This window comes from Dermochelys coriacea, chromosome 16 (assembly GCF_009764565.3).
Source record: "Dermochelys coriacea isolate rDerCor1 chromosome 16, rDerCor1.pri.v4, whole genome shotgun sequence".
In the NCBI taxonomy this organism is placed as follows: domain Eukaryota; kingdom Metazoa; phylum Chordata; order Testudines; family Dermochelyidae; genus Dermochelys; species Dermochelys coriacea.
This window is the reverse complement of record NC_050083.1, coordinates 409284-435611: the sequence shown is the minus strand read 5'-3', so window position 1 is coordinate 435611 and position 26328 is coordinate 409284. Positions and strand designations below refer to the sequence as shown.

The 26328-nt window shown below is 43.0% G+C and overlaps 1 protein-coding gene across 15 annotated transcripts in view; it reads right to left on the bottom strand.

The window, feature by feature from the left end:
• FKBP15 (FKBP prolyl isomerase family member 15) overlaps positions 1-26328 on the bottom strand; it is an 81483-nt gene that overhangs the window by 31644 nt on the left and 23511 nt on the right. For 13 of the 15 annotated variants that reach the window (XM_043499135.1, XM_038374622.2, XM_038374621.2 and 10 more), the window contains exons 5-18: positions 24986-25060; positions 22204-22302; positions 21476-21625; positions 19919-19987; positions 17930-18073; positions 17341-17483; positions 16525-16573; positions 10740-10859; positions 10187-10289; positions 8112-8215; positions 3831-3921; positions 1398-1507; positions 752-862; positions 470-564 (exon numbers count right to left, since the gene is read on the bottom strand). In XM_043499135.1, the coding sequence (XP_043355070.1) occupies positions 470-564; positions 752-862; positions 1398-1507; positions 3831-3921; positions 8112-8215; positions 10187-10289; positions 10740-10859; positions 16525-16573; positions 17341-17483; positions 17930-18073; positions 19919-19987; positions 21476-21625; positions 22204-22302; positions 24986-25060 (1463 nt within the window). The remainder of the gene's footprint in view (positions 1-469; positions 565-751; positions 863-1397; positions 1508-3830; positions 3922-8111; positions 8216-10186; positions 10290-10739; positions 10860-16524; positions 16574-17340; positions 17484-17929; positions 18074-19918; positions 19988-21475; positions 21626-22203; positions 22303-24985; positions 25061-26328) is intronic. The other 2 variants (XM_043499140.1, XM_043499141.1) reach the window with 1 other exon arrangement.

Here is a 26328-nt window from a genome sequence, read left to right as displayed (position 1 = left end):
GAAGTGTTTAACATCTCAAGTGATGAGGCTTTCACCACTTCCTTTGGGAGACCATTCCATTCTAGAGACATTGTATGGCACACATCTGAGAACGGTGATAAATTGGGAATACATCCCATGCACCAGCACCGTTCTCCATTTGACATGAAGGAGCAGCAATAAGAATAACCAGAGAGAGCAGACCCATCTCCCTTTGGCCTTAAGGATTGTTGTTGTGATGTGGTCAGGAAAGGCAGCAACAGGTCTTTACCTGCCTGCTGTGCTCCAAGTTTATGCCCAGCCCCAGTTTCAGAGATATGCACACCTTAAGTACCTGCAAGAAAGGCATGAACTAGACATGTGCTAGAACCCAAAGAATCAAGGACCCCGTCCACTGAATTCTGTAATCTTTGTTTCATTTGGCAGTGAAATGAAGACCTCCTCTACAGGCAAAAGAGAAAGTGCAGTTTTGCACCCGCCCATTCCTCACCGCTGATTCCGCCCAATCAATTCGCCGATCTTCTCATTCTGTTCTTCAATCCGGCTGCTCTTCTCAAATATCTCCTGCTTCAACCTCTCGTTCTCCTAAGGTGTAACCACAGAGTATGAGCAGAGTCATCTTATTTGGGGTGACCTAGGGAATGCCACCTACAGCTGTTTTCATTATCAGAAGAAATTTAATAGTAATGCTGCTACCACCTAGGCACGTACAGAACACAATATCAGTTACTGAGGAACCAACAAGGTTACCCTAGCACTCAGCCACTCTCACCTGAATGATGCGCTGGATATTGCTCATGATCATGGCAGTTTCCATGGTAACTGAAGAGATGCCAGGTAGCAGCAAGTTGTTGCTAGTGTTCTGTTTCTGTAACTCCTCCACCTGTAAAGAATAAACCATGGAAGTCACACTTCAGCAGGATGTTAATGTGAACATTTAGCACGTCACAACTTCACCTGAGACACACAAAGTAGGTGAAGTAGTATCTTTTATTGGACCAACTTCTGTTGGTGGATGATACAAGCTTTCTAGCTTCATCTGAGCACTCATACAGCGGTTGTAGAATATGCATATAAACTACAGCCATGCCACCTTATGCAGGGCTGTGGGATTCCTTGGAGGCGAGGCATTAAGTGTACGATCATAACAGACAGCTCCTTCATGAGGATCATCTTGCTGCAACTGGGCATTTTTTATAGTAATCAAACCACATGTGAAGTACAATTAGTGAAAACTCCACCGTTATATGTTTAAGCTACTGAAGAATGTAAAAGCTAAACACAGCAGCTTGAACTCTTCAACATAGCACCTACTTCTGAGGCACCATATGGTTGAGAAGGGCAAGTGGCTTTATTCCCTTGTGAACAAGCCTGCTCCACATCTGATCTCTCCTCTGCTGCCAGGTCTATATCATTACCTTGGCAGCTAGATGATCCATTTTATCAGCTACTTTGCTAACAGCCATTCGGATTTCAGTGTTATGTTGTCGAGCTTCTGTCATCAAGAATGAAGTAACGTCACTAGGTGCTAGAATGGGAAGGAGAAAGGTGACCAGTTAGCGTGGCAAAAAGAACACCACAAAAGCAGGGGTACAGTATTAGCATTGGTCTGCATTCAAAGCCTGGCAGCTACAGGGGCTGCCATCTTCCTACAGGTTAGTGATTAAGAAGATCTAGAAAACAAGGCATGTTATTGCTTTAATATAAGAAACCAGGTCTATAGTTGCAGGAAATCAATGGACTTGTTTACAGCAATTCCTAGATTCCAAGGCCAGAATGATCATTGTGATCATCTAGTCTAACCTCCTGTGTAACACAGGACAGAGAACTTCCCCAAAATAATCCCTAGAGCAGAGAGAGTCTCAACCTTTTACTCTTCCTCCCCACCCTCTAACATGCTATAAAAAGTCCACAGCCTACCTGTGTCACAACAACTGTTTTTCTGCATACAAAAGTCAGAGCCAGCATTAGGGGGTAGCAAGCAGGGCAATTGCCTGAGGCCACACACCACAGGGGCCCATGCAAAGCTATTTATTCAGGCTTCATCTTGAGCCCTGGGTGGCGGAGCTCAAACCCCAGGCTTCAGCCCCCTACGGTGGGGCTTTGGCTTTCTGCCCTGGGCCTCAGAAAGTTTAATGCCAGCCCTGCTTGGCAGCCCCCTGAAACCTGAAACCTGCTGGGCCCGGGAACCCTGGTTGAGAACCACTGGCCCTAGAGCATATCTCAGAAAAACATCCAATTTTGATTTAAAGATTGCTGATGATAGAGAACCTACCAAGACCCCTGGTAAATTGTTCCAATAGTTAATTATCCTCACTATCGGGGGGGGAAGGAGGAAAACCTTTCATGGTGAAGCAGGTAGGCTAATTCCAGCAGTTAACAAGAATATCAGAGGAACAGTGGGGGGTGGGGTGGGAGGGAGAAATACCATGGGGAAATAGTTTTACTTTGTGTAATGACTTATCCATTCCCAGTCTCTATTCAAGCCTAAGTTAATTGTATCCAGTTTGCAAATTAATTCCAATTCAGCAGTCTCTCGTTGGAGTCTGTTTTTGAAGCTTTTTTGTTGAAGTATAGCCACTCTTAGGTCTGTGATCGAGTGACCAGAGAGATTGAAGTGTTCTCCAACTGGTTTTTGAATGTTATAATTCTTGACATCTGATTTGTGTCCATTCATTCTTTACGTAGAGACTGTCCAGTTTGGCCAATGTACATGGCAGAAGGGCATTGCTGGCACATGATGGCATATATCACATTGGTAGATGCACAGGTGAACGAGCCTCTGATGGTGTGGCTGATGTGATTAGGCCCTATGATGGTATCCCCTGAATAGATATGTGGACAGAGTTGGCAACGGGCTTTGTTGCAAGGATAGGTTCCTGGGTTAGTGGTTCTGTTGTGTGGTGTGTGGTTGCCGGCAACCACACACCACACAACAGAACCACTAACCCAGGAACCTATCCTTGCAACAAAGCCCGTTGCCAACTCTGTCCACATCAATTCAGGGGATACCATCATAGGGCCTAATCACATCAGCCACACCATCAGAGGCTCGTTCACCTGTGCATACCAATGTGATATATACCATCATGTGCCAGCAATGCCCCTCTGCCATGTACATTGGCCAAACTGGACAGTCTCTACGTAAAAGAATGAATGGACACAAATCAGATGTCAAGAATTATAACATTCAAAAACCAGTTGGAGAACACTTCAATCTCTGGTCACTCGATCACAGACCTAAGAGTGGCTATACTTCACAAAAAAGCTTCAAAACAGACTCCAACGAGAGACTGCTGAATTGGAATTAATTTGCAAACTTAAAATGTATGGCTTATTTCCAGTTTGAATGTATCTCGCTTCACCTGCCAGCCGTTGGACTGTTACACCATTCTATCAGATTGAAGAGCTCATTGTTAAATATTTGTTCCCCACGTAGGAATTTAGAGATGGTCATTGCGGCTGCCAAATGTTTAAACACATGGAACAGGATAAACAATTAAATAACTGATAATGAAATTTAACAAGCAATTATGTTAGAGTAACTAGCCATGTGCACACTCGGGAATAGATCTCATGAATTTTTTCCCCATATTAGTCCCTCCCCTGTGTACACTTTGAGGGGTGGGGGCGGAATTTGAATGATTAAGAATCATTTGTCCTTATCCAGCATTTAAAAAAAACAAAACAACATGGCACAACATAAAACTAAGCCAACAGATGTAAGGGCTCTGAGCAGGATGGGTATATGTCTGCTTCCAGTCCTGTGTGGATATTTATTACAAAAAATTAATTTACAATGCATCAGTGCAGCTGAGAGATTTCATATGGTGCACATTTTCCTGACATACCTTGGAAAGATGCTGGATACATCTGTCCTACAGGCTGGAGTTGAGAAGCAGCTGCAGTTTGAGAATAGGCATATGCCATTCCTGCATACGGCTAAGGGAAGAAGACACTTTGTTTTGTTTTAACAGTTTCAGTTACACGCTGTAGCTCACGAAAGCTTATGCTCAAATAAATTTGTTAGTCTAAGGTGCCACAAGTACTCCTTTTCTTTTTGCGAATACAGACTAACACGGCTGCTACTCTGAAACGCTACTCTGTAATTTCTGTTATGGATGAAGTTTGAGAAACAAAGTCTGAATGGAGCATCTGTAGATTAAATATGGATGCTAAGACAACGAATGTCACTGAAGCCATTTTTAAGGAAGAACAAGAATAAAACCCATTCACTTCGGTCATCTCTAGGTAGGACAACCACAAAACCCAAATAATTCTTCTGACAAGCTTTCCTCACTCAATGTAAGTGAACTGAAGCATTGTGTGTGTGTGTGTGTGTGTGTGTGTGTGTGTGTGTGACAAATGCTATTAACTCAAAGACTTTCCATTTCGTCCAAAACAGGAGTTTTTCAAAGGAGTGTGCGAGCCAGATGCACCTAGTAAATGTTCTCTAAATTTAGGCCAATTAACACCCCACCCACAAAAAACATCCACAAAAAAACCCCCAGCAAGAGTACAAATAATGCAGGCACAAGTCCAACAGCAGAGTAGAGGCTATCTAGTTTATTGCACTGAATACAGCATGTATTTTTACCTGCCTTGTAGGCAAGTGGCAGATTAATCTCAAGAGCCTGCACGTGCTCTGAGGGCTGAGTGACTGAACTGGAGGAGTTAAGGGAGACAGAGAGGCACATAGATGAGACTCTCGGAACACAATAGAGAAGTCCCACTCCCCACATGACAGCCTCTGTGCTGCTGAGGAGGATGAAAGTCTTGGGGAAGGAGATCATCAAGGTGGAATGGAGGGAAATGATTCCATAGTTGGTATCCTCTCATGAGGGTGGAGACGTATGTTATTAGGCACAGCCTCCCCTACCGCACGTTCCATACAATTTCAGAAACCAGATGTGGCCCTCAGGCCAAAAAGTTTGCCCGCCCCTGGATTAGAGTATTAGAAATATAGATAGTTGGGTTTTGTGGTTCTCAGACATCACGTTAAGTTGCCGGCTTGGTGTGAAGGTCGAGGACCTCTCAAGACATCTAGACAGACTTATGTGCAGTGCTGGGGATGAGCCAGTGGTCATGGTACATGTCGGTACCAATGACATAGGGAAAGGTAGGAAAGAGGTCCTGGAGGCCAAATTTAGGCCACTAGGTAAGAGACTGAAGTTCAAGACATCCATGGTAGTGTATCTGAAATGCTTCCAGTTCCACAGAGAGCCAGTTAGACAGGAAGAACTGCAGGGTCTCAATGAGTGGATGAGATGGAGTTCAGGTTTATTGAGACCTGGGAAAATTTTTGGGAAAGGAGGAGCCAACGCAGCAGAAGAGCGGGCTCCATCTAAACCAAAACAGAACCGAGTACTGGCATGTAAAATTAAAAAAAATGTCTAGAGGCATTTTTAAACTAAGGGGTAGGGGAAACAGATAGGTGGAACACAGGATCTGGTCCAAGAGATGAATATAGCTGAACCACTACATAACAGAGACCATAACGTAATAAAAAAGTTAACATCCCTGTAGGGGGAAAATACCAAAGAAACACACCACAGTTTAACTTCAAAGAAGGGGAACTGCACAAAAATGAGGCTAGTCAAATGGAAATTAAAAAGAACAGTCATAAGAGTGAAATGCCTGCAAGCTTCATGGAAACTTTTTAAAAATACTATAATAGATGCTCCAACTATAAGTATAAACCAAATTAAAAAAAATACATAAATAAAAGGACCGAAAAAAGCTGCCATGGCTAAACACAGTAAAGAGGTAGTTAGAGACAAAAAGACAACTTTTTAAAATTTGAAAATCAAAACCTGAAGAAAATAGAAAGGAAAAAACTCTGGCAAATCAAGTATGGAAGTATAATTGGACAAGCAAAAAAACAAATCTGAACAGCAACGACAAACAAAACAAACCAACCAACCCACCAAAAATTGCTGTTTTGTAAGTGCATCAGCAGCAGGAAACCTGCCAAACAATAAGCGGGGCCACTGGATGATCTAAGTGCTAAAGAAGCACTCAAGGAAGACAAGGCCATTGCAGAGAAGTTCAATGCAAAGAATTCATTGGTCTTCACTGCAGAGGATGAGAGGGAGATTTCCACAACTGAGCCATTTGTTTTAGATGACAAAGCTGAGGAACTGTTCCAAATTGAGGTGTCAATAGAGGTGGTTTTGGATCAAATTGGTAAATGAAACAGTAATAAGTCACCAAATCTCTTGGATGAATACCATCTGGTCCTGAGGGAGCTCAAATATGTAAACTGCAAAACTACTAACTGTGGTATCAGAGTGGTAGCGGTATGTAACTTAGCACTTAAATTAGCTTCTGCACCAGATGACAGGCAGGGAGCTAATGTAATACCAATTTTTTTTTTTTTTTTTTTTTTTTAAAAAGGCTCCAAAGGTGACCCTGGCAATTACAGGTCAGCAAGTCTAACTTCAATACCCAACAAATTAGTTGAAACTATAGTAAAGAATGGAATTCTTGGACACACAGAGGAATACAATATATTGGGGAAGAGTCAACATGGCTTTTGTAAAGGAAAATCATGCCTCACCAATCTATTAGAATTCTTGGAGGGTGTCAAGAAGGGTGAATCAGTGAATATAGTGTACCTGGACTTTCAGAAAGCCTTTGATAAGAATACTTGCCCAAGACTCTTACGCAAAGTAAACAGTCATTGGATAAGAGGGAAGGTTCTCTCATTGATCAATAACTGGTTGAAAAAGACAGAAAACAAAGGGTAGGAATAAATGGTCAATTTTCAGTGGAGAGGGGTAAAATACCATGGTCTGCCAAAGGATCTGTACTGGGACTGGTGTGGTTCAACATAATAATAAATTATCTGGAAAAAGAGGTGAACAGTGAGGTGGCAATGTTTTCAGACAATAGTAAATTACTCAAAATAGTTAAGTCCAAAGCTGACTGTGAAGAGTTACAAAGAGTGACAAAATGGCAGATGAAATTCAATGCAAAGTAATGTACATTGAAAAACATTATCGCTACTATACACACAAAATGATGGAGTCTAAATTAGCTGTTACCACTCAGGAAAGAGATCTTGGACAGGAACCATTAGGAAAAACAGATAGTAAGACAGAAAATACCATAATACCACTATACAAATCCATGGTATGCCCACACCTTGAATACTGTATGCACTTCTGGTCACCTGATCTCAAAAAAGATATTACAATTAGTAAAAGCATACAGAAGGGCAACAAAAATGATTAGAGGTACGGAACAGCTCCAGTACGAGGAGAGATTAAAAAGACTGGGATTTTTCATCTTAGAAAAGAGAGACTGGGCGGGGGGAGGGAGAATATGACAGAGGTCTATAAAATCCTTATTCATTTTCACCACACCATTTGTGAAGTGTTATTTACCCCTTCACATAACACAAGAACCAGGGGTCACCCAATGAAATTAATGGGCAGGAAGTATTTCTTCACACAATGGACTATCAACCTGTGGAACTCATTGCCAGGGGTTGCTGTAAAGGCCAAAAGTATAACCGGGTTCAAAAAGAGTTTGATAAGTTCACGGAGAATAGGTACATTGATGGCCTAGGGAGGCTGTGAAAATCTCCATCACTAGACATTTTTAAGAGCAGGTTAGACAAATTCCTGTTAGGGATTGTCTAGATAATACTTAGTCCTGCCATGAGTGCAGGGGACTGGACTAGATGAGCTCTTAAGGTCCCTTCCAGTCCTATGATTCTATGGCTATTAGCCAACATGGTCAGGGATGCAACCCTATGCTGTGTCCTCCCCTCAACCTCTGCCAGAAGTTGGGACTGGATGACAGGGGACGGATCACTCGCTGATTGCCTGTTCTGTTCATTGCCTCAAAAGCACATGGTACTGGCCGCTGTCAGCAGACAGGATACTGGGCTAGATGGACCTTTGGTATGACCCAGTATAGCTGTTATGTTCTTTAATTATTCTTGTGACTCTCTCTAAACCCTCAGATTTTTCAACATCCTTCGGTTTGGTGAGATGGCTCCTTCTTTGGGTGGCTCCTCTATTCCAGATGTGGATCCTCTCTTCCCAACAATGGAGAAGAGCATACATCTAAGGGAGCGCTGCCACCAGAAGCATCAGAGGTCTCCACTAGTCTGATTTCAATACCTGAAAACTCTGTGCACTTCCAGGAAGAGCTGAATGGGGCTGGAGGGTTGCAGGCATTAAGGCAGCAGAGGGTGCTTGGAGCCCAGAAACAGATGGCTGAGGTACTGAAAAGGAACAAGAGAAGATATCTAGCACAGTAAGTCTATCCTTTGTTGCTGACTGTCATTTTCAGTTGCCTAAGTTACTTGACATAAGTGTATGGGACCCCTAAATGATTCAAAAAAAAAAGAAAAAGGAGGACTTGTGGCACCTTAGAGACCAACAAATTTATTTGAGCATAAGCTTTCGTGAGCTACAGCTCACTTCATCGGATGCATTTGGTGGAAGATACAGAGGGGAGATTGATACACACACACAGAGAACATGAAACAATGGGTTTATCATACACACTGTAAGGAGAGTGATCACTTAAGACAAGTCATAACCAGCAGCAGGGGGGAAAGGAGGAAAACCTTTCATGGTGACAAGCAAGGTAGGCTAATTCCAGCAGTTAACAAGAACATCTAAGGAACAGTGGGGGGGAGAAATAACATGGGGAAATGGTTTTATTTTGCGTAATGACTCATCCATTCCCAGTCTCTATTCAAGCCCAAGTTAATTGTATCCAGTTTGCAAATTAATTCGAATTCAGCAGTCTCTCGTTGGAGTCTGTTTTTGAAGCTTTTTTGTTGAAGAAGGATAGCCACCCTCAGGTCTGTAATGGAGTGACCGGAGAGATTGAAGTATTCTCCGACTGGTTTTTGAATGTTATAATTCTTGACGTCTGATTTGTGTCCATTTATTCTTTTACGTAGAGACTGTCCAATGTACATGGCAGAGGGGTATGTACATGCCAATTAACTTGGGCTTGAATAGAGACTGGGAATGGATGAGTCATTATGCAAAATAAAACCATTTCCCCATGTTATTTCTCCCCCCCACCCCACCCCCCACTGTTCCTCAGATGCTCTTGTTAACTGCTGGAAATAGCCTACCTTGCTTGTCACCATGAAAGGTTTGCCTCCTTCCCCTCTCCCCCCCCCCCCCCCCCCCCCCCCCCCGCTGCTAGTGATGGCTTATCTTAAGTGATCACTCTCCTTACAGTGTGTATGATAAACCCATTGTTTCATGTTCTCTGTGTGTGTGTGTGTATATATCAATCTCCCCTCTGTATTTTCCACCAAATGCATCCGATGAAGTGAGCTGTAGCTCACGAAAGCTTATGCTCAAATAAATTTGTTAGTCTCTAAGGTGCCACAAGTACTCCTTTTCTTTTTACGAATACAGACTAACAGCTGCTACTCTGAAACCTACATGATTCAAGTAACTACAGTCACTGAACAGACCAAGGCTAATGTGAGACTCTCCACAATCTTGCCTAAGTGAATCCATTTGAGGAAGATTAAGGGGTTGTCTTCACTGCAAAGTAAGCAGGAGTTTGCCCCTAACCTGAGTTCCCTCCACATAGAGAAATGCTTAACTCGAGTGTGATAGTGTTTTTAACTCAAGTTGTCTGGCCTGCCAGAAGGTAAAAGGTTAAAGCTTGAGCGAACACAACTCAGCTGCTAACATTACAATTCTGCAGCGTGGAAGCCAGCTAGCTCTACTCGAGTGCTACGAGTCCTCCAATGCCTTCCCATAATTCCCCTTCTCTCCCCCTCATATACACAGAAAGGACAGACATTCTCCCACAATCCACTGGGAAAATTCCTACAACAGCTCAGCGAGCCATGGGATGTGCCCCCCTGAAGTCTTAGTGACACAGACAAATGCAGTGCCAGTATGGACATAAGAGCTCAGATGTTACTTTGCTTTGTGGTCCTCTTCCACTCAAGCTAGACTAACTCATGAGAAGTAACTTCAGTGCAGATAACTAGAACTGACACTGCAGTGAACACGCACCCTAAACAACACAGCCTCCTGGGTACAAGAAATAGTCCACCTGGAGAGCTGAGTGATGGGAGGGTCACTCACAAGTCATGTCTTCTTTTCAGTTCCTTAAAGGAACACACCATTCATGCAGCAGAAAATGGTTAAACATGCCAGTCCATGAGTGCAGTTTCTACTTATCAAACCCAAAAAGACCAATTCATTACCTTGTGTTGTCAACTGAGGCAGTACTGCATGAGCTGGCTGCGAGAAAGGTCTCTTGGGGGATGAAGAGACAGGCTGTGCTGTTCCTCTCAATGTATTTGGGTCCTAAAACGTTCACAGATTTCAGTTAATGTTATTGAGATAACAACTTAGCCAAAAGTTTGGATGTGAAGCTATTCCTAAGACCAGATATGATTAACACCAATGCACCCATGTATAGACAGGGAATTTAAGCTTGACAGGAATGCTAGCCTCATGTGGAACTGAATGTCAACAGTTCCAATCATACAAGGTGTCCCCACGAGCTTCAAAAAGGCACAAGTGATACTCTGACAGAGCAGGCATCCGATGAAGTGAGCTGTAGCTCATGAAAGCTTATGCTCTAATAAATTTGTTAGTCTCTAAGGTGCCACAAGTACTCCTTTCCTTTTTACTGACAGAGCAGTCCCCCCACAGGCAGCGAGAGCAGTCACCGTGCACTCAGCAGTAGTTCTCACGCAGCCTGGAATGTATATCAACCCCTACTTTAAGGGATATGAGTGCTTGGTGACTCACCTCTATTTCTGAGTCACTGGAGTCAAGCTGGGTGCCTGCTGTTCCTGCGAGGAAAGGTAGCATAGGCTGTCCCATTTTAGCCATCCGAGAAATCAGCTTTGCTTTTGCTACATCAGGATTCTGGAAGAAACATTTGCAATTACATTGTCTCCGTATCTTTTAATCCATTTTTCAGTGCTCTCTTGACACTAACCCGGATTACTATGGCTCTATAGAGCCCAGAATTATACATTGACTCGGTTGCAGAAGCTTTGTTCAGTCTTTTTCCAGCTATCAAATGAAGAAAGTCTCTGTATTTAGAGAATTCTTGAGATCTTTTGGTCCTTTAGATAATACTTTAGTTATAGAGAAAATAGAGTTAATATACTGTTTTTACATCTGATTTTACAGTCATGAGTACTGTATGGCTAGCTATTGTACACATTAAAAAGATAGAGACAAGCTGGACGAGGTAATATCTTTTATTGGACCAACTTCTGTTGGTGGATGGGATGAACTTCACAGAGCTCTTCCTAAGGTCAGAACAAGAAAACCAAAGCATCCAAGCTAAATACAAGGTGGGACAGATTGTTAAGCATAAGGGGTTCACACATGTTGCAGCATAGCTTTTGAAGGTGTGCAGATTTTCTTTGAGAACATGACAGAGGTCAGATACGAAGTATTCACTTTGTGAAAATTCGCACAGGAATTGAAGGGAATCAAATATCTTTCCCAAAACAACTCTACAACCTCATCCTCCAGGGACATACCCCAGGGACCTCCTACATGCTTCCCAAGATACACAAACAAGGGAACCCAGGCAAAGCCATCATATCTAGCTGAAGAAATATCAGGACTCAGAGAAGCCACCTTCAAACCACTCACCACACAAGGGGCAGTTTCCTTCAGAACACAACTGACTTCCTCCAGAAACTCCACGATATTAACAATCTCCCTTATAACACCGTCCTTGCCACCATGGATGTCAATCTCCCTATACACCAAAATCATCATGATGAAATTGCTACCTGCCTCAAATACAGTAACTCCTCACTTAATGTTGTAGTTATGTTCCTTAACAATGCTACTTTAAGTGAAATGATGTTAAGCGAATCCAATTTCCCCATAGGAATTAATATGCGGGGGAGGCGGGTTAGGTTAGGTTCGGTTCGGTTCCAGGGAAATGTTTTTCGCCAGACAAAAGACTATATATACACACACAGTATATGTATGTGTGTAAGTTTTAAACAATTTAATACTGTACACAGCAATGATGATTGTGAAGCTTGGTTGAGGTGGTGGAGTCAGAAAGTGGGATATTTCCCAGGAAATGCCTTACTGCTAAATGATGATGAACTAGCACTCGTCTGAGCCCTCAAGAGTTAACACGTTGTTAATGTAGCCTCACACTCTACAAGGCAGCACAAATGGAAGGAGGAGACACAGAATGGCAGTAGCTGCAAACATTCCCTGTGGAAACTGAATGTGATGATGAACCCATGCTATCCCACTGGAGCGCACCGCTCCCTCCACTTTCCGAAGTGCCAGGGGTGCATGTGTGTGAGACACACACACACACAAACACGTGAGAAAGAGAAAGAAGCGCATTGCCCCTTTAAGTACGCTGACCCCACTCTAAGTACACTGCCTTTTTAGGTAGATCAGCAAGTTGAGATAGCAGCTGCTGCCAGCATGCTCCCTCTATCCTTAGCCCTGTCTTGTCCCCGTCCCTGCTCTGTGGAGATGGGGTACAGGAATGGGGGTCAGGAGCAGGGGAAAGGGGACACTGACATCAGCACCCCTCTTCCCCCCCACAGCAAGCAGGAGGCTCCGGAGAGCAGCTCCAAGGCAGATGGCAGAAGCAGCACACGGCAGTGGGGGGAGGGACACCTGAACTGCCCGGCAATTGATAGCCTGCTGGGTGGCTGCCGCACAGGGAACTTAGGGGAGGTGATGGGGGGCTGCCGATCCACCCTGGTTCCAAGCCCCCACCAGCTCGCTCCAATGGGCTGCTCTTCCTGCAAGCAGTGGACAAAGCAGGCGGCTGCCAAACAACGTTATAAGGGAGTATTGTTCAACTTTAAACAATGCATGTTCTCTAATTGATCAGCGACATAACAACGAAACAACATTAACTGGGATGACAAAGTGAGGAGTTACTGTCTCTACAAGACAATGGACCACACATAGAAATCTAAACCAAACATCACCAAACTCATCCATTTTATCCTCACTGATAATAATTTTACATTTAACAAACACTTTGTCTATACCCTGGGAACTGCCACGGGTACTAGGATGGCTCCCTGATATGACAATCTCTTTATGGGATACTGAGGAAAAAGTTCTAGAAAAATGCACCACAAAAATCAGTAATATACTTGAGATACATCAATGATATTTTCATCCTCTGAACAGACAACTTAAACTCTTTCATAGTTTCCATTACAGCTTCAACCACCATGACCACATCCCCCATCCATCAAACTCTTCCACACCAACATCAGCTTCCTGCACACGAGGATACGGTTCAGCAATGAAACCCTACAGACAACTATACACAGGAAATCCACGCATCACCACACCCATGTTCACATATCCAGTAACCACCCAAGACGCACCAAGCAATCTGTTATCTACAGACACTCAGATACCACACAATATGCTCTTAGGAGGAAGTCTGAGATACACATCTTAACACACTTAAAACTGCCTTCATCAAACAAGGACGCTTCACCAGAGAAGTAGATTGCAACATGGAACAGTCCACCCACATACAGCAGGAGAACCTGCTTCAGTACAGAAAAAACCCACCAATGCATATCCCTACTTGTCAGCTACCACCCTACACTAGAATCTATACGGGGTATCAAACAATTACAACCCATACCTGATGGGGACCACATCCAGGAAATATTTCTTTCAGGATGCCCTCTTCTGGTCTTCAGACAACCCTGCAACCTCTCCAAAATCATCAGAAGAAACCTGCCCGCAGATCAGGACACACCAACCCAAAGCTGCACCAGATCCTGCCAAAACAATAGATGCAAAACCTGCAGCCATATCTCCACTTCTACAGTAATCAATATCCCACACAATACATCTTTCTAGATTCATAGGTCTTACAGATATTGATCACAACAAGTGGTGTACCTCATCCAGTGCATCAAATGCCCCAACAGCAGTTACATGGGTGAAACTAGATAGTCACCATGCTCTCAGAAGAACTCATGCAGAAAAATAAGACACAAAACACCCTGTCACTGACTGGCAAACACTTTTCACAAAGCGATCACTCCATAACTGACTTCAGTCCATGTCCTTAAAGGAAACTTGCATGACACCTTCAATACACAAGCTTGGGACCTTAAATTCATAATTCTGCTGGACACTCAAGAACATGGACTTGACAGAGAGACTGGTTTTAGGGCCCATTACAACAACTTATAGCACTCTGCTGCCTACTAATTCTCCATTGTCCTACAACTGCAGATGTATTAATTTTAAGTTGTCTTCTACAACAGGTGTGAATCCCTTATGCTTAAACACTCTGTTCCACCTTGTACGTAGCTTCGACACTGTGGTTTCCTTCTCCAGACCTGAGGAGGAGCTCTGTGAAACCCAAAGGCTTATCTCTTTCACTAACAAAAGTTGGTCCAATAAGAGATACATCACCCACTTTGTCTCTCTCATAGCTTGAGACAAACATGACTACAACACCACTGCAAAAGATGGAGAGAGTTTCATGCCTGAACTCCTAGAACTGATTTTCAAAGTTAGCCAACTCCTTCATTCTATGACTGTGCTCCATCTGCATAAGGGATACAAAGGAGCCCAGATTTCTTGACAGTAGCCCATTCTATTCTGTAGCATATAGGAGACCACCTCACACTACTGCAGCTAACAAGCTTTACTTCTGAGGGCTGCAGAAATAAAATGGATAGCAAGGAGTATTAAGTTGACTACCACCATGGTATCTGATCAGTACAGATGAGAAGACAGTTATATTAGCGCCCACAGAGCCAAAGAAACCACACCCTTAAATACAAAGTTACCCTTTAAGGGCCATTGTACAAATAAATGGTTTTTAAAAAAGCATATAGACCCATATTTCCTTGAGTTCCCCACATCACAACTAAAAATGACAGAGAAATCCTTAAGCTCTCCTTGTATAGGATCAAGCAAGTCAGATTCAAGGCTGAAACTGTTGCCTTAACTTCAGTAGACATGGCCTCATCCAGGGAAGTGGGGGAGAACCAGACCCTCAAGTGATAACCTTCATGCTACTGGACAAGGTGAAATGAAAAACTTTTCTAAAAGTATGGAGCTACTGAAGATGCCCCTAACCATTAACAGGATGAGAGATGCAACATTTTAAAACAATTTACCAAATGAGAGGCCACAGGGAAGTGAAGAAGGAGTTAAGACTGGCATTTCTCTTTCAAAACATCAGTGATGACAAAGCCCCTGAACACAGGGGACAGAGTTGTTTCAGGCTCCCATGAGGTTTACTCCTGGGGGATTCTGCAGGACTGCGTACCTGCAGAAAATGCGCACCCCCCCCCCGACAGATTTCCTGTGTTTCCCTGCAGAAAACAGCAGGGAAGCAAAGGAAAGCCGGGGGAGGGGAAGGGAAGGGCCAGGGATGACCATAGGCACAGTTGGGGGGGGGGCCCCCACACAAGGTTACATGCGACTACCCCCACTCATTCTGCAAGCACAGAGCTGCCCAGCTGAAGGAGGCTGTCTGTCTCAGCTCCACTGACTCTGCAGCTGAACTCGGACCTCCACTCCACTGATCCCAACCAGCTGCACCTGGACCCCCCGCTTCAAGCACCACTCCCCCAGCATCCAGACCCTCCCACCAAGTCCCACCCAGCCAGACCTCCCCCTCCACAGAGCCCCATCTCCCTATACCCAGCCCCAATCACCTTTACCAGTATCCCCTGCAGAGTGCCATTGCCCCTGCACCCAGAACCCCACAAACAAGCCTCTACGCATGCAGATCTCCCACTGAGCCGTCTGTACCCAGATTGTCCCACACTGAAACCTCTCACTTCACACCTGGATCCCCCCCACATTAAGCCCCTCCACACTTGGATCCTGCTGGGCTGAGCCTGCCCACACACACCTGGTGCACCTGGCACAGAGAGGCAGGCCCAGCCCTTGCACTGTGTCAGGATCAGGTGAATCTCACTGCTGAGTCTCTGTACCAGATGAGGTGGGGGCTTCAGGGTGATCTCCCACCTCAATGCAGCCAGTGGCCTGTGCTCTCCACTGCCATGCTGTGACATATTGACAAGTAAAATTTGCAGAATTTTAAAATATTGTGTGCATAAGTTTTAATTTTTTGGTGAAGAATTCCCTCAACAGTAGAGGTTAATGGCTATCCTAAGGAAATCATGAACCCCAGGGGGTTTGTATATTACAGACAGACAAAAGTTACCTTTTTTATTTTTTTTTTTTTAAACATCTATCATTTTAGGCTGCATACACTAACACATTCCACTAGTGATCCAGGGAGCTTAGTTTTCAGTATAAAACTCTTGCTGTTCATTTAAGGACAAAGTTTCAATCTTAATTCTGAATGGACAAGGACTAAGCCTTCCCATGTTTGTACAGCACACAGCAAAACTAGGCTTTGATCCCAAGTGAGGCTTCTGGGTAACACAATAGAAGCGTTAAAGAGAATGCTTTGCTTACATGCATTTCAGATAGGCCCTTAGCATTATTTTAATAATTTGGGCATGACTTAAATATTTGGACATTCCTGTGTACGTTTCAAATTAACTAAAGCAACACTTACTGCTAGTTGTTCATTTATAGAGTTAGACTTGGTCCGAACAGCTGGCTCTCTGCAGAAAGGAAACAAATATATGTTGGGATTAAAGTTAGAAATCAAAATAATCTCTGAAGAACTGATGAAGAGTACGCTACATCTCTAAATCGCTGAACATACCCATGATCTGTAGTTCCCACCAGCAAAACTTCACTTTTTCATCATAAGATATTTCAACTCTTCATGTTTGGAAAGCTATTTGTAACCATATATGACAGACAGTTTAGACTCTGGACCACTATTCTGTAGCAAATTCCATGACTGTGGAATTGCAAAATACACAAGTCATTGATAAGTATCAGAGGAGTAGCTGTGTTAGTCTGCATCCACAAAAATAATGAGGAGTTCAGTGGCACCTTAAAGACTAACAGATTTATTTGGGCATAAGCTTTCGTGGGTAAAAAAAACCCCACTTCAGATGAATGGAGTGAAAATTACAGATACAGGCATAAATATACTGGCATGTGAAGAGAAGGGAGTTTACCTTACAAGTGGAGAATCAGTGCTGTCAAGGCCAATTAAGTCAGGGTGGATGTGGTCCATTCCAATAATTCAGAGATACTAAGGTCAGAAGGGACCATTCTGATCATCTAGTCCGACCTCCTGCACAACACAGGCCACAGAATCTCACCCACCCACTCCTACGAAAAACCCCACCTATTATTGATGAGGAAGTGATAATACCCCAAGAGAGGGGTTGCCATCAGTTTGGGTCTTACAGATATTTTCACAAATACTAAGTTCTAGGAGCTCTGAACTCATTCTGCTTCCTTATTTTCTTACCCAGGCTTGAGAGGTATTGTCAAAGGAGGCAATCCGACAGGGTCTGCGGAGAAGCTGTCCGAATTGGGTACTGGGGAAGATGCAGAAGAATCCCTAGAACTAATACTCTGCCCATCAGTGCCAGACTCCTTTACCAGCTTCACCTAAGAAAACCACAATGAAGGTATTACACACAGACCTGTTTTTCTGGGTCCTGAAACAATTCTTTAGTATTCTGCTTCATTCTGGCCAATGTTTTGCTCATCACACTATCATTTGCTACAGAGTAAAAATTTACATCTATTTAAGAATTATAGGTTTGAAGTTTCCCTCTCCATCTCACTCTTAACTTGATGAAGGCTAGATTTATTTTTTCTTGGACATCTGACATGCAAGTGGAAGAAAGATATCTCAAATCAGAGGTGTTTTAGTAATGCAGTTATATCTTTGTACTTATCCTGATATTTTACTGGGTATATAGAAGCTTCTAATTATGTTGGAATTTTCATGTACAGGGGTGTTGTTACTTTACAAGTAGAAATTATAGAAGTGTTGCCAACCAACAGCCCAAACCAGATGTACAAAAATATATTTGGAAAGAGACACTCACCCGCTTAACTTCCACCTCAAAAACCAGGGTGGAATCAGAAGGAATGCGACTGGCTACTCCTTGGGACCCATAAGCCCATGCTGGAGGAATAATGAGAAGTCGTCTTCCCCCTTTCTTCATCCCCATCATCCCTTCTTCCCAACCCTTTACGTTTCAGAAATACAAAAGAAGAGAAAATTGATTTGTAAGCAGCAGTCTGACTGAGTGATACAAAAATATCTGCAATCATTCTGATGAGCCTGTTCTATGCCAGGTTATAAAGATTCCAGTATGCATATTGAAGAGTTTCTTATAAAGCCCTGGGGATGCAGCGTTGCTCCATTTAGGATAAAAAACACTTAGAGTAGAGGACCCATGATATCCAATTAAGAGTAGCAATATTAATTTCTAGGCGTCAGGAGACGACACCTAACATACAAACAGTGGAGCAGATTGCACCTGCTGCCATCTTTAATATGGAGATGCAGCCAGCTTCCCGGATCTCTATTTGGGTTCCAGAAGCTTGGATGAAGCCTTGCGTAGTAACTCAAGGCTGGCCTACAATGGTAACTTACACTGGCATGGCTACGTCTTGCAGGGGTGTGAAAAACCCACTCCTGAGTGATGTAGCTATGCCAACCCCCCTCGAGTGGAAGACAGTGCTAGGTTGATGGAAGAATTCTTCCATCAACCTAATACTGCCTCTCTGGGAGATTAATTACCTACACAAACAGGATAACCTTTCCCATTGGCATAGATAATGGCCACATTAAGCACTAAAGCGGCACAGCTGTGGCTGTATTGCTGGAGTGGTTTGAGCGTAGACATATCCATAGTTTTCACAGGTCAACACTTGGATATTTTAAAGGGTAACCTCTGGTAACTTCTGCTATATGTTAGTAACCTGGCCAATTAAGTGCCATGCTTAGGTTTAGACATAGCATTTAAGGAAACTGATTATGGGTAGAAAAATGTAGAAGTTATGGAGCAAATTAAAAAGAGTCTATTTATAGCAGTATCAGCTACTGGATTAACATGCAAATATGCATTTAAACAGACAGATGACAGAATTCATCTTCAATTAGTGGCAGCTTGCCACAGGACCAGTACAGATTACTATTAATGCAGTAATTAAAGTTTAAATTGGGAAAAACTGGTTTTGAAATCCTGAGGCTTGTTTACACAAACACTTAGTTCATGGGCAAGCTGAGGTGTAAATCTACCCCACACTAAACCTGCTATACGCTAAAGTGTCTGTGTGGATCTTGCTGCCGTGAACTAAAAGTTCTGTAGTGCATGGCAGCAGGGTCCACACAGACACTTACACTTAGGGCACAGCAGGCTAGCATGGGTAGTTTTATGCCCAACCTACACAAACTAAGTGTTCGCACAGACAAGCCCCTAGTAGACAAAAAAAAACCTGTCCCTCCTCCCCGACCATGAAAGAATCTCAGATCTGCACCAGTTTGATGGACCAGAGGGGGTGCCATGATGCAGAGGTTGTCTTCAGAGGAGTTTCATAAAATCCCTGCACAGCTTCAAGTGATCTACATATGAATAAACGTAACAGAATAAATTCTTCTTGGACCGAATTTCCTCACAAGGAAGCTACTTTTCTGGAAGCTGTGTAGGGTAGAAGTGCTGCCACCAGAAAAGTATCAAGGCATCCCCTGATATAAAGATTTATTTTCAAAGAGGAAGCTTCCTTTCTACTGCACAGGAAAATTCTATGGACTTCGCTCTCTCTATCACCGACAGAGAACAAGGAGGCTTGGTTATTGGAAGTCAAGGCAATGAGTATAGATGCAAGATGCTGTACAAAACAAAGAAAGAAGAGATTTAAAAAAAGTCAGCAATTTCTTTCATGTCACTGATGCAAGCACAAGTCTTATCATAAATACAATAAAGTTATTATGGTTTGTGTGAATCCAGACAGAACTTTCAGAAGTACTCCAAGATCTATGAGACTTTAGTACACAGAAGATTAAGGTAAAATGCCAGAAGTTCTACCTTAATGACTTTTCCAGAACCCAGCTTCAGACGCAACAGCTTGTCCTTGTTGACGTTTGAATCAAACACCTATGGAATTGGAGGTTAACACGGTACAATCACTAGGATTTCCTACCATGGGGCTGATGAAGTTTGCAGTTGTAAAGCAGTATTCAAACTAGTGAATAATGTTTAAAAAAAAAATATAGAGCACAATGTCCTTTATTTCATAAATACCTACCACCACTTATGCGTCTCCCAGTGTGGTAACTTCAAAAATGAATGCTAATCAATGGGTTGCTAGCTTAGTGACCTCTGGGAGTTTACTAGATACAACTAGATTTTAACTTCTGTAAATTGTTATACAACTGTATAACCTTTGTGCTCTGCTTTATGTACCACCAGTTTAAGTGGACAGATGACAGTGAACTACAGCAAGGAAAGGAAATTAGACCTGGAACTTCTATAGGGATCGGCCAGTCAGGGTAAGCCCCTGGCGGGCTGGGCCAGTTTGTTTACCTGTCGCATGTGCAGGTTTGGCCGATAGCAGCTCCCACTGGCCATAGTTTGCCACTCCAGGCCAATGGGGCTGCAGGAAGCGGTGCAGGCCGAGGGATGTGCTGGCCGCCCTTCCCACAGCCCCCATTAGCCTGGGATGGTGAACTGTGGCCCGTGGGAGCTGCGATTGTTTACCTGCCACGTCCAAAGGTTCGGCCAAACAGGCCCGGTCCACCAGGGGCTTACCCTGATGGGCTGTGTGCAAAGGTTGCTGATCCCTGTTCTATACAGTAGCAGAGATCACGAGCCAAAGGCCCATGGGAGCATCACATTATGCTGACATCCTAGTGACTTGCTTCCCAAAGAAGAAATGAAGTCACCTTATTGACTGTATCTGCATGCCTTATTGGAGGAAAAGCATTCTTACCACATAGCATGAGGAGCTGACTTTGTAGGAATAAGATGCTCCTCACCTCCCTCAAAGCATTTTCCTAAGAATTAGTTACTAAACAAAAGCACAACTTGTGGTTTAAGAGTAACATCTTCAAACATTCCTAAGTTTCTAGAGAAGAGAGGCTCTGATGGCTGATGTAAAGTTATACCTGATGCCTGGTTAAGCCATTTTCAAAGCTAGGATGACTAGTTCTGTTTTCGAGGCGCTTTTATTTTTAATATCCAACATGGATATTTAGCAGGTCACAAGAATTTCGATCATCTCTTCCTGAGCACGTATGGAACCAGTATCTATCTTCACCGTTCAATACTCAAAGGAATTTATGAAGGGAATTTTCTGTAATTTTTTTTTACAAATCCTATTGTGTACCTCAATTTCCCCCTATATTTAGCATCGTTTTCCAGTGTGGGGGAAAGGAATAAGTTTGCTCTCAGGGCAAACTAAGAGACATCGGTGCCTCTTAGTCACAGGTCCTCAGGACTGGTGACTGATACTCTGTCACAAAGTAAGTTGTGATGGAGAGAATACTTTGCCCAGCCAATGGTGTTGAGATTACGGTCTCTTCCAATGACTTAATTTGAGAAGGGGTAGTATTAACCCATTTCTAGTAGTAAAAGCCCATTTACCTGTCCAAGCCCATTGTTCTGGAACAGCCAACCAGTATAGGCAACCTCCAGAGAGTCTCCTACTTCCAATCCCTGCCCCTCTCCAACAATGAGATCCTGGTACACTACTGAGTCCAGTGAAGGGATGCTGTTGCATTTGGCAATGCATAGCTGCAAACAAAGTCCGAACATTAGCACCTTTTGTCTGTGGCCAGCTGCAGCAGCACAACAAATTCCACTTAGAGTGAAGACATGCAATATCCGATTTATTTCTCACTGCATCAGTAAGATGTTAAGTGTTAACGATAGACTTTACACATGTGGACATTACTGATGCTTCATCTCCTTATGCAGCACTTTGCTCATATGTGAAATGAGAAAACCACTTAGCTCATAACAGCGTGTTGATGGGTTTAATTAACATTTTAAAACATTAACATCTTGGGATGAAAGTGCCATAGAAGTATGAAGTATTGCAACTTGAGACATGCTATCCTGTATTCAAGTGAACCAAACAGAATGCCAGCTAATCAAAGCTCAGCCAGAACTCAGCACATTCACAAAGCTGCAATATGCATTTCAATTTTACTTTAATGGGGAGATGAGACTAAACTGGGCTTTGATTAAGAATGCAGCTTAGCAAGTTGTGAGCAACCATGATTTTTGTTTGCTGTTCTGAACATGATACAGCACCAACAGCATAGGTAGGGTTAGTGCAAGAGTGCAGCCTGCTGGATTAAGAAGATTACCTGTTTACTGAAATCCATGGCTGCCTTTTCTGACTCGAACATGATCGACCAGTTTTGTCTCTGATCATCATAAAATGTACTGTAGTTGTTGGGCTGAACCTATGGAAAAAGAAATCAGTCCCATATCAAAATTAGAAATGTATTCAAGCACTTGGATTTTAAATTATGATAAAAATCTACTGAAATGAGATAGAGGAGTTTTATTGCTTAAAAATGAACCAGGCTCAGATGCCAGAAGTTAGCCTTTATTCCTCTGATCAGTACCCTGAAGAAAAATGCCTCAGAACTTGCTAAATATAGGATTTACAAAGTTCTTCATATAGGCCACAATTTCCTAAAATGGATGCCTAAAGTTAGGTTAGGAAATCTATATTTAGGCCGTTGAGCATGAGCGGCCTGATCTTCAGAGATGCACATGGGAGCCGATAGGTGCTCAGCACTTCTGAAAAATCAGCCCATCTCAATTTGGGTCCATAACCATGAATTTAGGAGTCTAATTTTAGGCACCCAAGTGTGACAGTTGAAGGTTTTTTGTTTGTTTGTTTTTAAATGAATCCTGTGTACTTCTGTTTCCCTCCATACTTTGTGTTGCTGCCCAGTAGGAGGAAAAGGATTAAATTTGCTCCGAGGACAGACTAAGCCACAGGTATGTGTGTGCATGCAGTCTAGCTGGCTGAGTGGATTGAATGGGTAATTAAAAGAAGCGGCTGAAACTGACCCAAACCAACAAAGGTCCCAGGATGACAAATTTCAGAGTAGCAGCCATGTTAGTCTGTATTCGCAAAAAGAAAAGGAGTACTTGTGGCACCTTAGAGACTAAAATTTATTTGAGCATAAGCCCTCTTGAGCGTGAGCCCTCTCCCCTGGAAGACACTCTCCCCCCACAGCAACCGAACAAACAACACTTAACACCAGGAAACCCCAGCAGGCAGGACATGTGAACTGAACTAGAGAACAAAGGGGAAGAGGTGTCCGGTGGTTGGAATAAGGGCTGCCTTTTGGAGGGACACAGCAGCTCTGACCTGGGCAAACAAAGGGTACAGAGAACCAAAGCAAGGGAGAGAGTCCATCACAATTTGGCTGATGGCACTGACTTGGCCAGGATGGACTATGGTGTAACTTCTGCCTCTTGCAGCTAATCTAAGGATTTTCAGCTGGTGTGTGTGCCAGGCAACTAAAATAGTTACCTTGTTTTGAAAAGGCTGCCTGTGTCACTGTAAATCTTCACTGAGAGCATTGCACCCCAAAGGGGTACGCTACAAGCCTCCTGCAGGGGTCTGACTTTGCTGCAGGGAGCTATGAAGAGAGAGACAAGGATCTCTGCTGCTGGAGGCCCAGTCTTGGAGGAACTGTGTGGATCCTTGGGGCCTGGTTCATTAAAGGGGTCACTCCCAAGAGACTGGTTACAGGTTGGGGTATAGACCAGAGCCTATGGATCTGCGATACTAGGTTTGAAAGTTTTGGCGATAGTTGTTAAGTCAATATTAAAACAGGACAGAATCTAGTTTAGAATTTCTTACTGAGATCCCATGCCATCAGCACTGGCAAAACATTTTAGTAAGATCACTGATCTGGCTCCATGTTTGTTTATAAACACCTGATTCTACCCATGGACTGAAATTGCTGAAAATGGATTATGGAGCTAAAGGGAAAGAGGAATTATTCTGAAATCAAATAAGGGGATGGAGGTGGCTTGATATCTTTCCTACTACTTGTTACTCATAGCTATTTTTAACCTATTCAAGACTCTGGTTCTCTCTGAAATTGGAGAAAAAGTTAAATGGAAACTTTCAGAAACGCTTGCAAAAACCTAGCAAATTCTTACTGAAAGAGAAACATGCGGTCAGATTTCACACAGAGCTTAGGCATTTTCTTGCCCTCTCTCCATCAAACAAGGCATTTGTTTCCATTCCCATAATCATTTAAGTAAAGTCTAGGATATATGTGAATTTGGGTTTCTTTGATCCCATTGCAAGTGTACAAGAAAAGCAAAGCAATGTAATTTGTTCTGTAAAATGAGGCTTATCTCCACTGTATACTGCTGTGAGATCTACTGTTGAAATAAATTGCACAAGGAATTCTGATAGGAGAAAGAATAGTTATACAACATTTTGAATTCATGGTGGACTTTACAAAATATGAATGAGGGCTTGTCTACAATCGCTCTCCCGTTGACTCCTGTACTCTATCTGATCGAAAAGAATAAGGGGAGTCTATGGAAGAGCATCTCCTGTTGATGTTGTGTAGTGTGGACCCTGCGGTAAGTAAATCTAAGCTACGTTGATTTGAGTTATGCCATTTACGCAACTCAAATTGTGTAGCTTAGACTGACTTTTCCCTTTAGTGTAGACCAGGCCTGAGTCAGATGCCTTGTCTCAAAGACTTTACAATCTATAGCCAAGAGAGACCTAGGACAACATTTCAGCAGAGGGAAGGTGATAACTCCTAGCTGCTGTACAGAGTACAGTGTACCAGAAGCTTAAGGGCAGGTGTACACTTAAAACATTGCAGTGGCATTACTGTAGCGCTTCAGTGAAGATGCTACTGTGTCAGTGGGTGAGCGTCTCCTTTTGGCATAGTTAATCCACCTCCCCAAGAGGCAGTAGCTAGGTTGATAGGAGAAGCCTGCCTGTTGATGTAGCACTGCCTACACTGGGTTTTTTTTCCCCCCACACCCCTGAACTACATAGTTATACCAATGTAAATTTGTAGCGTAGACCAGGCTTAAGTGAAGACAAACACATGACTACCAAAAAAAAGATTTTCAAATGCAGAGTCTTACCGTGAGCACAAACCCTGGATGGATCCTGGCAATCGTGACCTGCTGCTGTTGATTGATATAAAGGAGGATCTTATACTTGATTCCACAAGGAGGGAGGGAGGGAGGGGAAAAACAAAAACAAAATTAAACCTCCCGTCTGTGAAATTCTGGTGTGCACTATGAGAGATAAACTATGCCCCTAAAGGTACTGTGTCTGCCAAATGCACCAGCAGTAGGTGCATTCAAATTAATGAAGTTTAACTGCTGAAATGTAAATAGCAGGTTGTACTGTACTCAGCATGAATCTATGCACTTCTGTATTACATACACTTTTCCACACACACTTACTTGGTCTGGAGACTCGCCTCACAGCTCTTAAACATTCATTTGCTGACGCACCTTGCTTTGATTACAACAAATCGGCTTCGATTCTTGTTCTGTATTCTGCTTCCTCCTACTGTGCTGTCTAACAGACAGCTGTAAGGGTGGCTGATCCGTCTAGAGGAGCTGTGCGTAGGTCACAGTCTCCTCTAGATGTTGTGCAGCCTAATAGATAGAGCACTAGACTGGAATTCAGGAGAACCCAAGTCCTATGGGTGACCATAGACAAGTGATTTCACCTTCAGAAGTCAGACTAGATCAGGGTAATCGATTATTTTTTGTCAAGGTCCAAATTTCTTGGTCAAGGTATAGTCAAGGTCCAGACTCCAGAGAAAACAACAAAATAAAAAGATTTTTGGGTCCATTCAAAAGAGTGTGGTGGTCCGGATTTGGCCCGTAGTCTGCCCATTGTCTACGCCTGGACTAGTTGACCACAATAATTCCATCTGACCATAGAACATATGAACCCTTCAGCACATAAGGCTACCTATATGCAAGGGATATGGTAAAGGATGGGTGTTCAACTATAACTTTTAGATTTCTTGACTTTGGAGAGATTAACCATGAAGCAATAGTTTTGCATCAACAGTCTGACATTAATTTCCCAGGTTTTTGGTCACTGAAAGATGAAAAGATCTCCTCAATTCTCTGATGGATCAGGTAGCAAAGGCTAGTGGCTCTCTAGCAATATTAAGTATACATATCACCGGTTTACTGAACAATAGTCAAACAAAGTGTGTTAATATTGCAGGCAAAGCATGCAGTTGCATACCTGTGCATACAAATTCCTTTATGAAGGCACAATTTGAGAGAGCCTTAAAGGTAGTATAAACACCTCCCTTTCATGCCTGGCCAGCCCTCCACTTCCCTGTTCATCCGAGAATTTTTTGGGGAAGGAAGTTAAAAAAAAAAAAAAAAACCCGACCCAAAGGTATCAAAAATCAGTTTACTGTAAGAACTATTCAACCAATCAGCCAAACCAG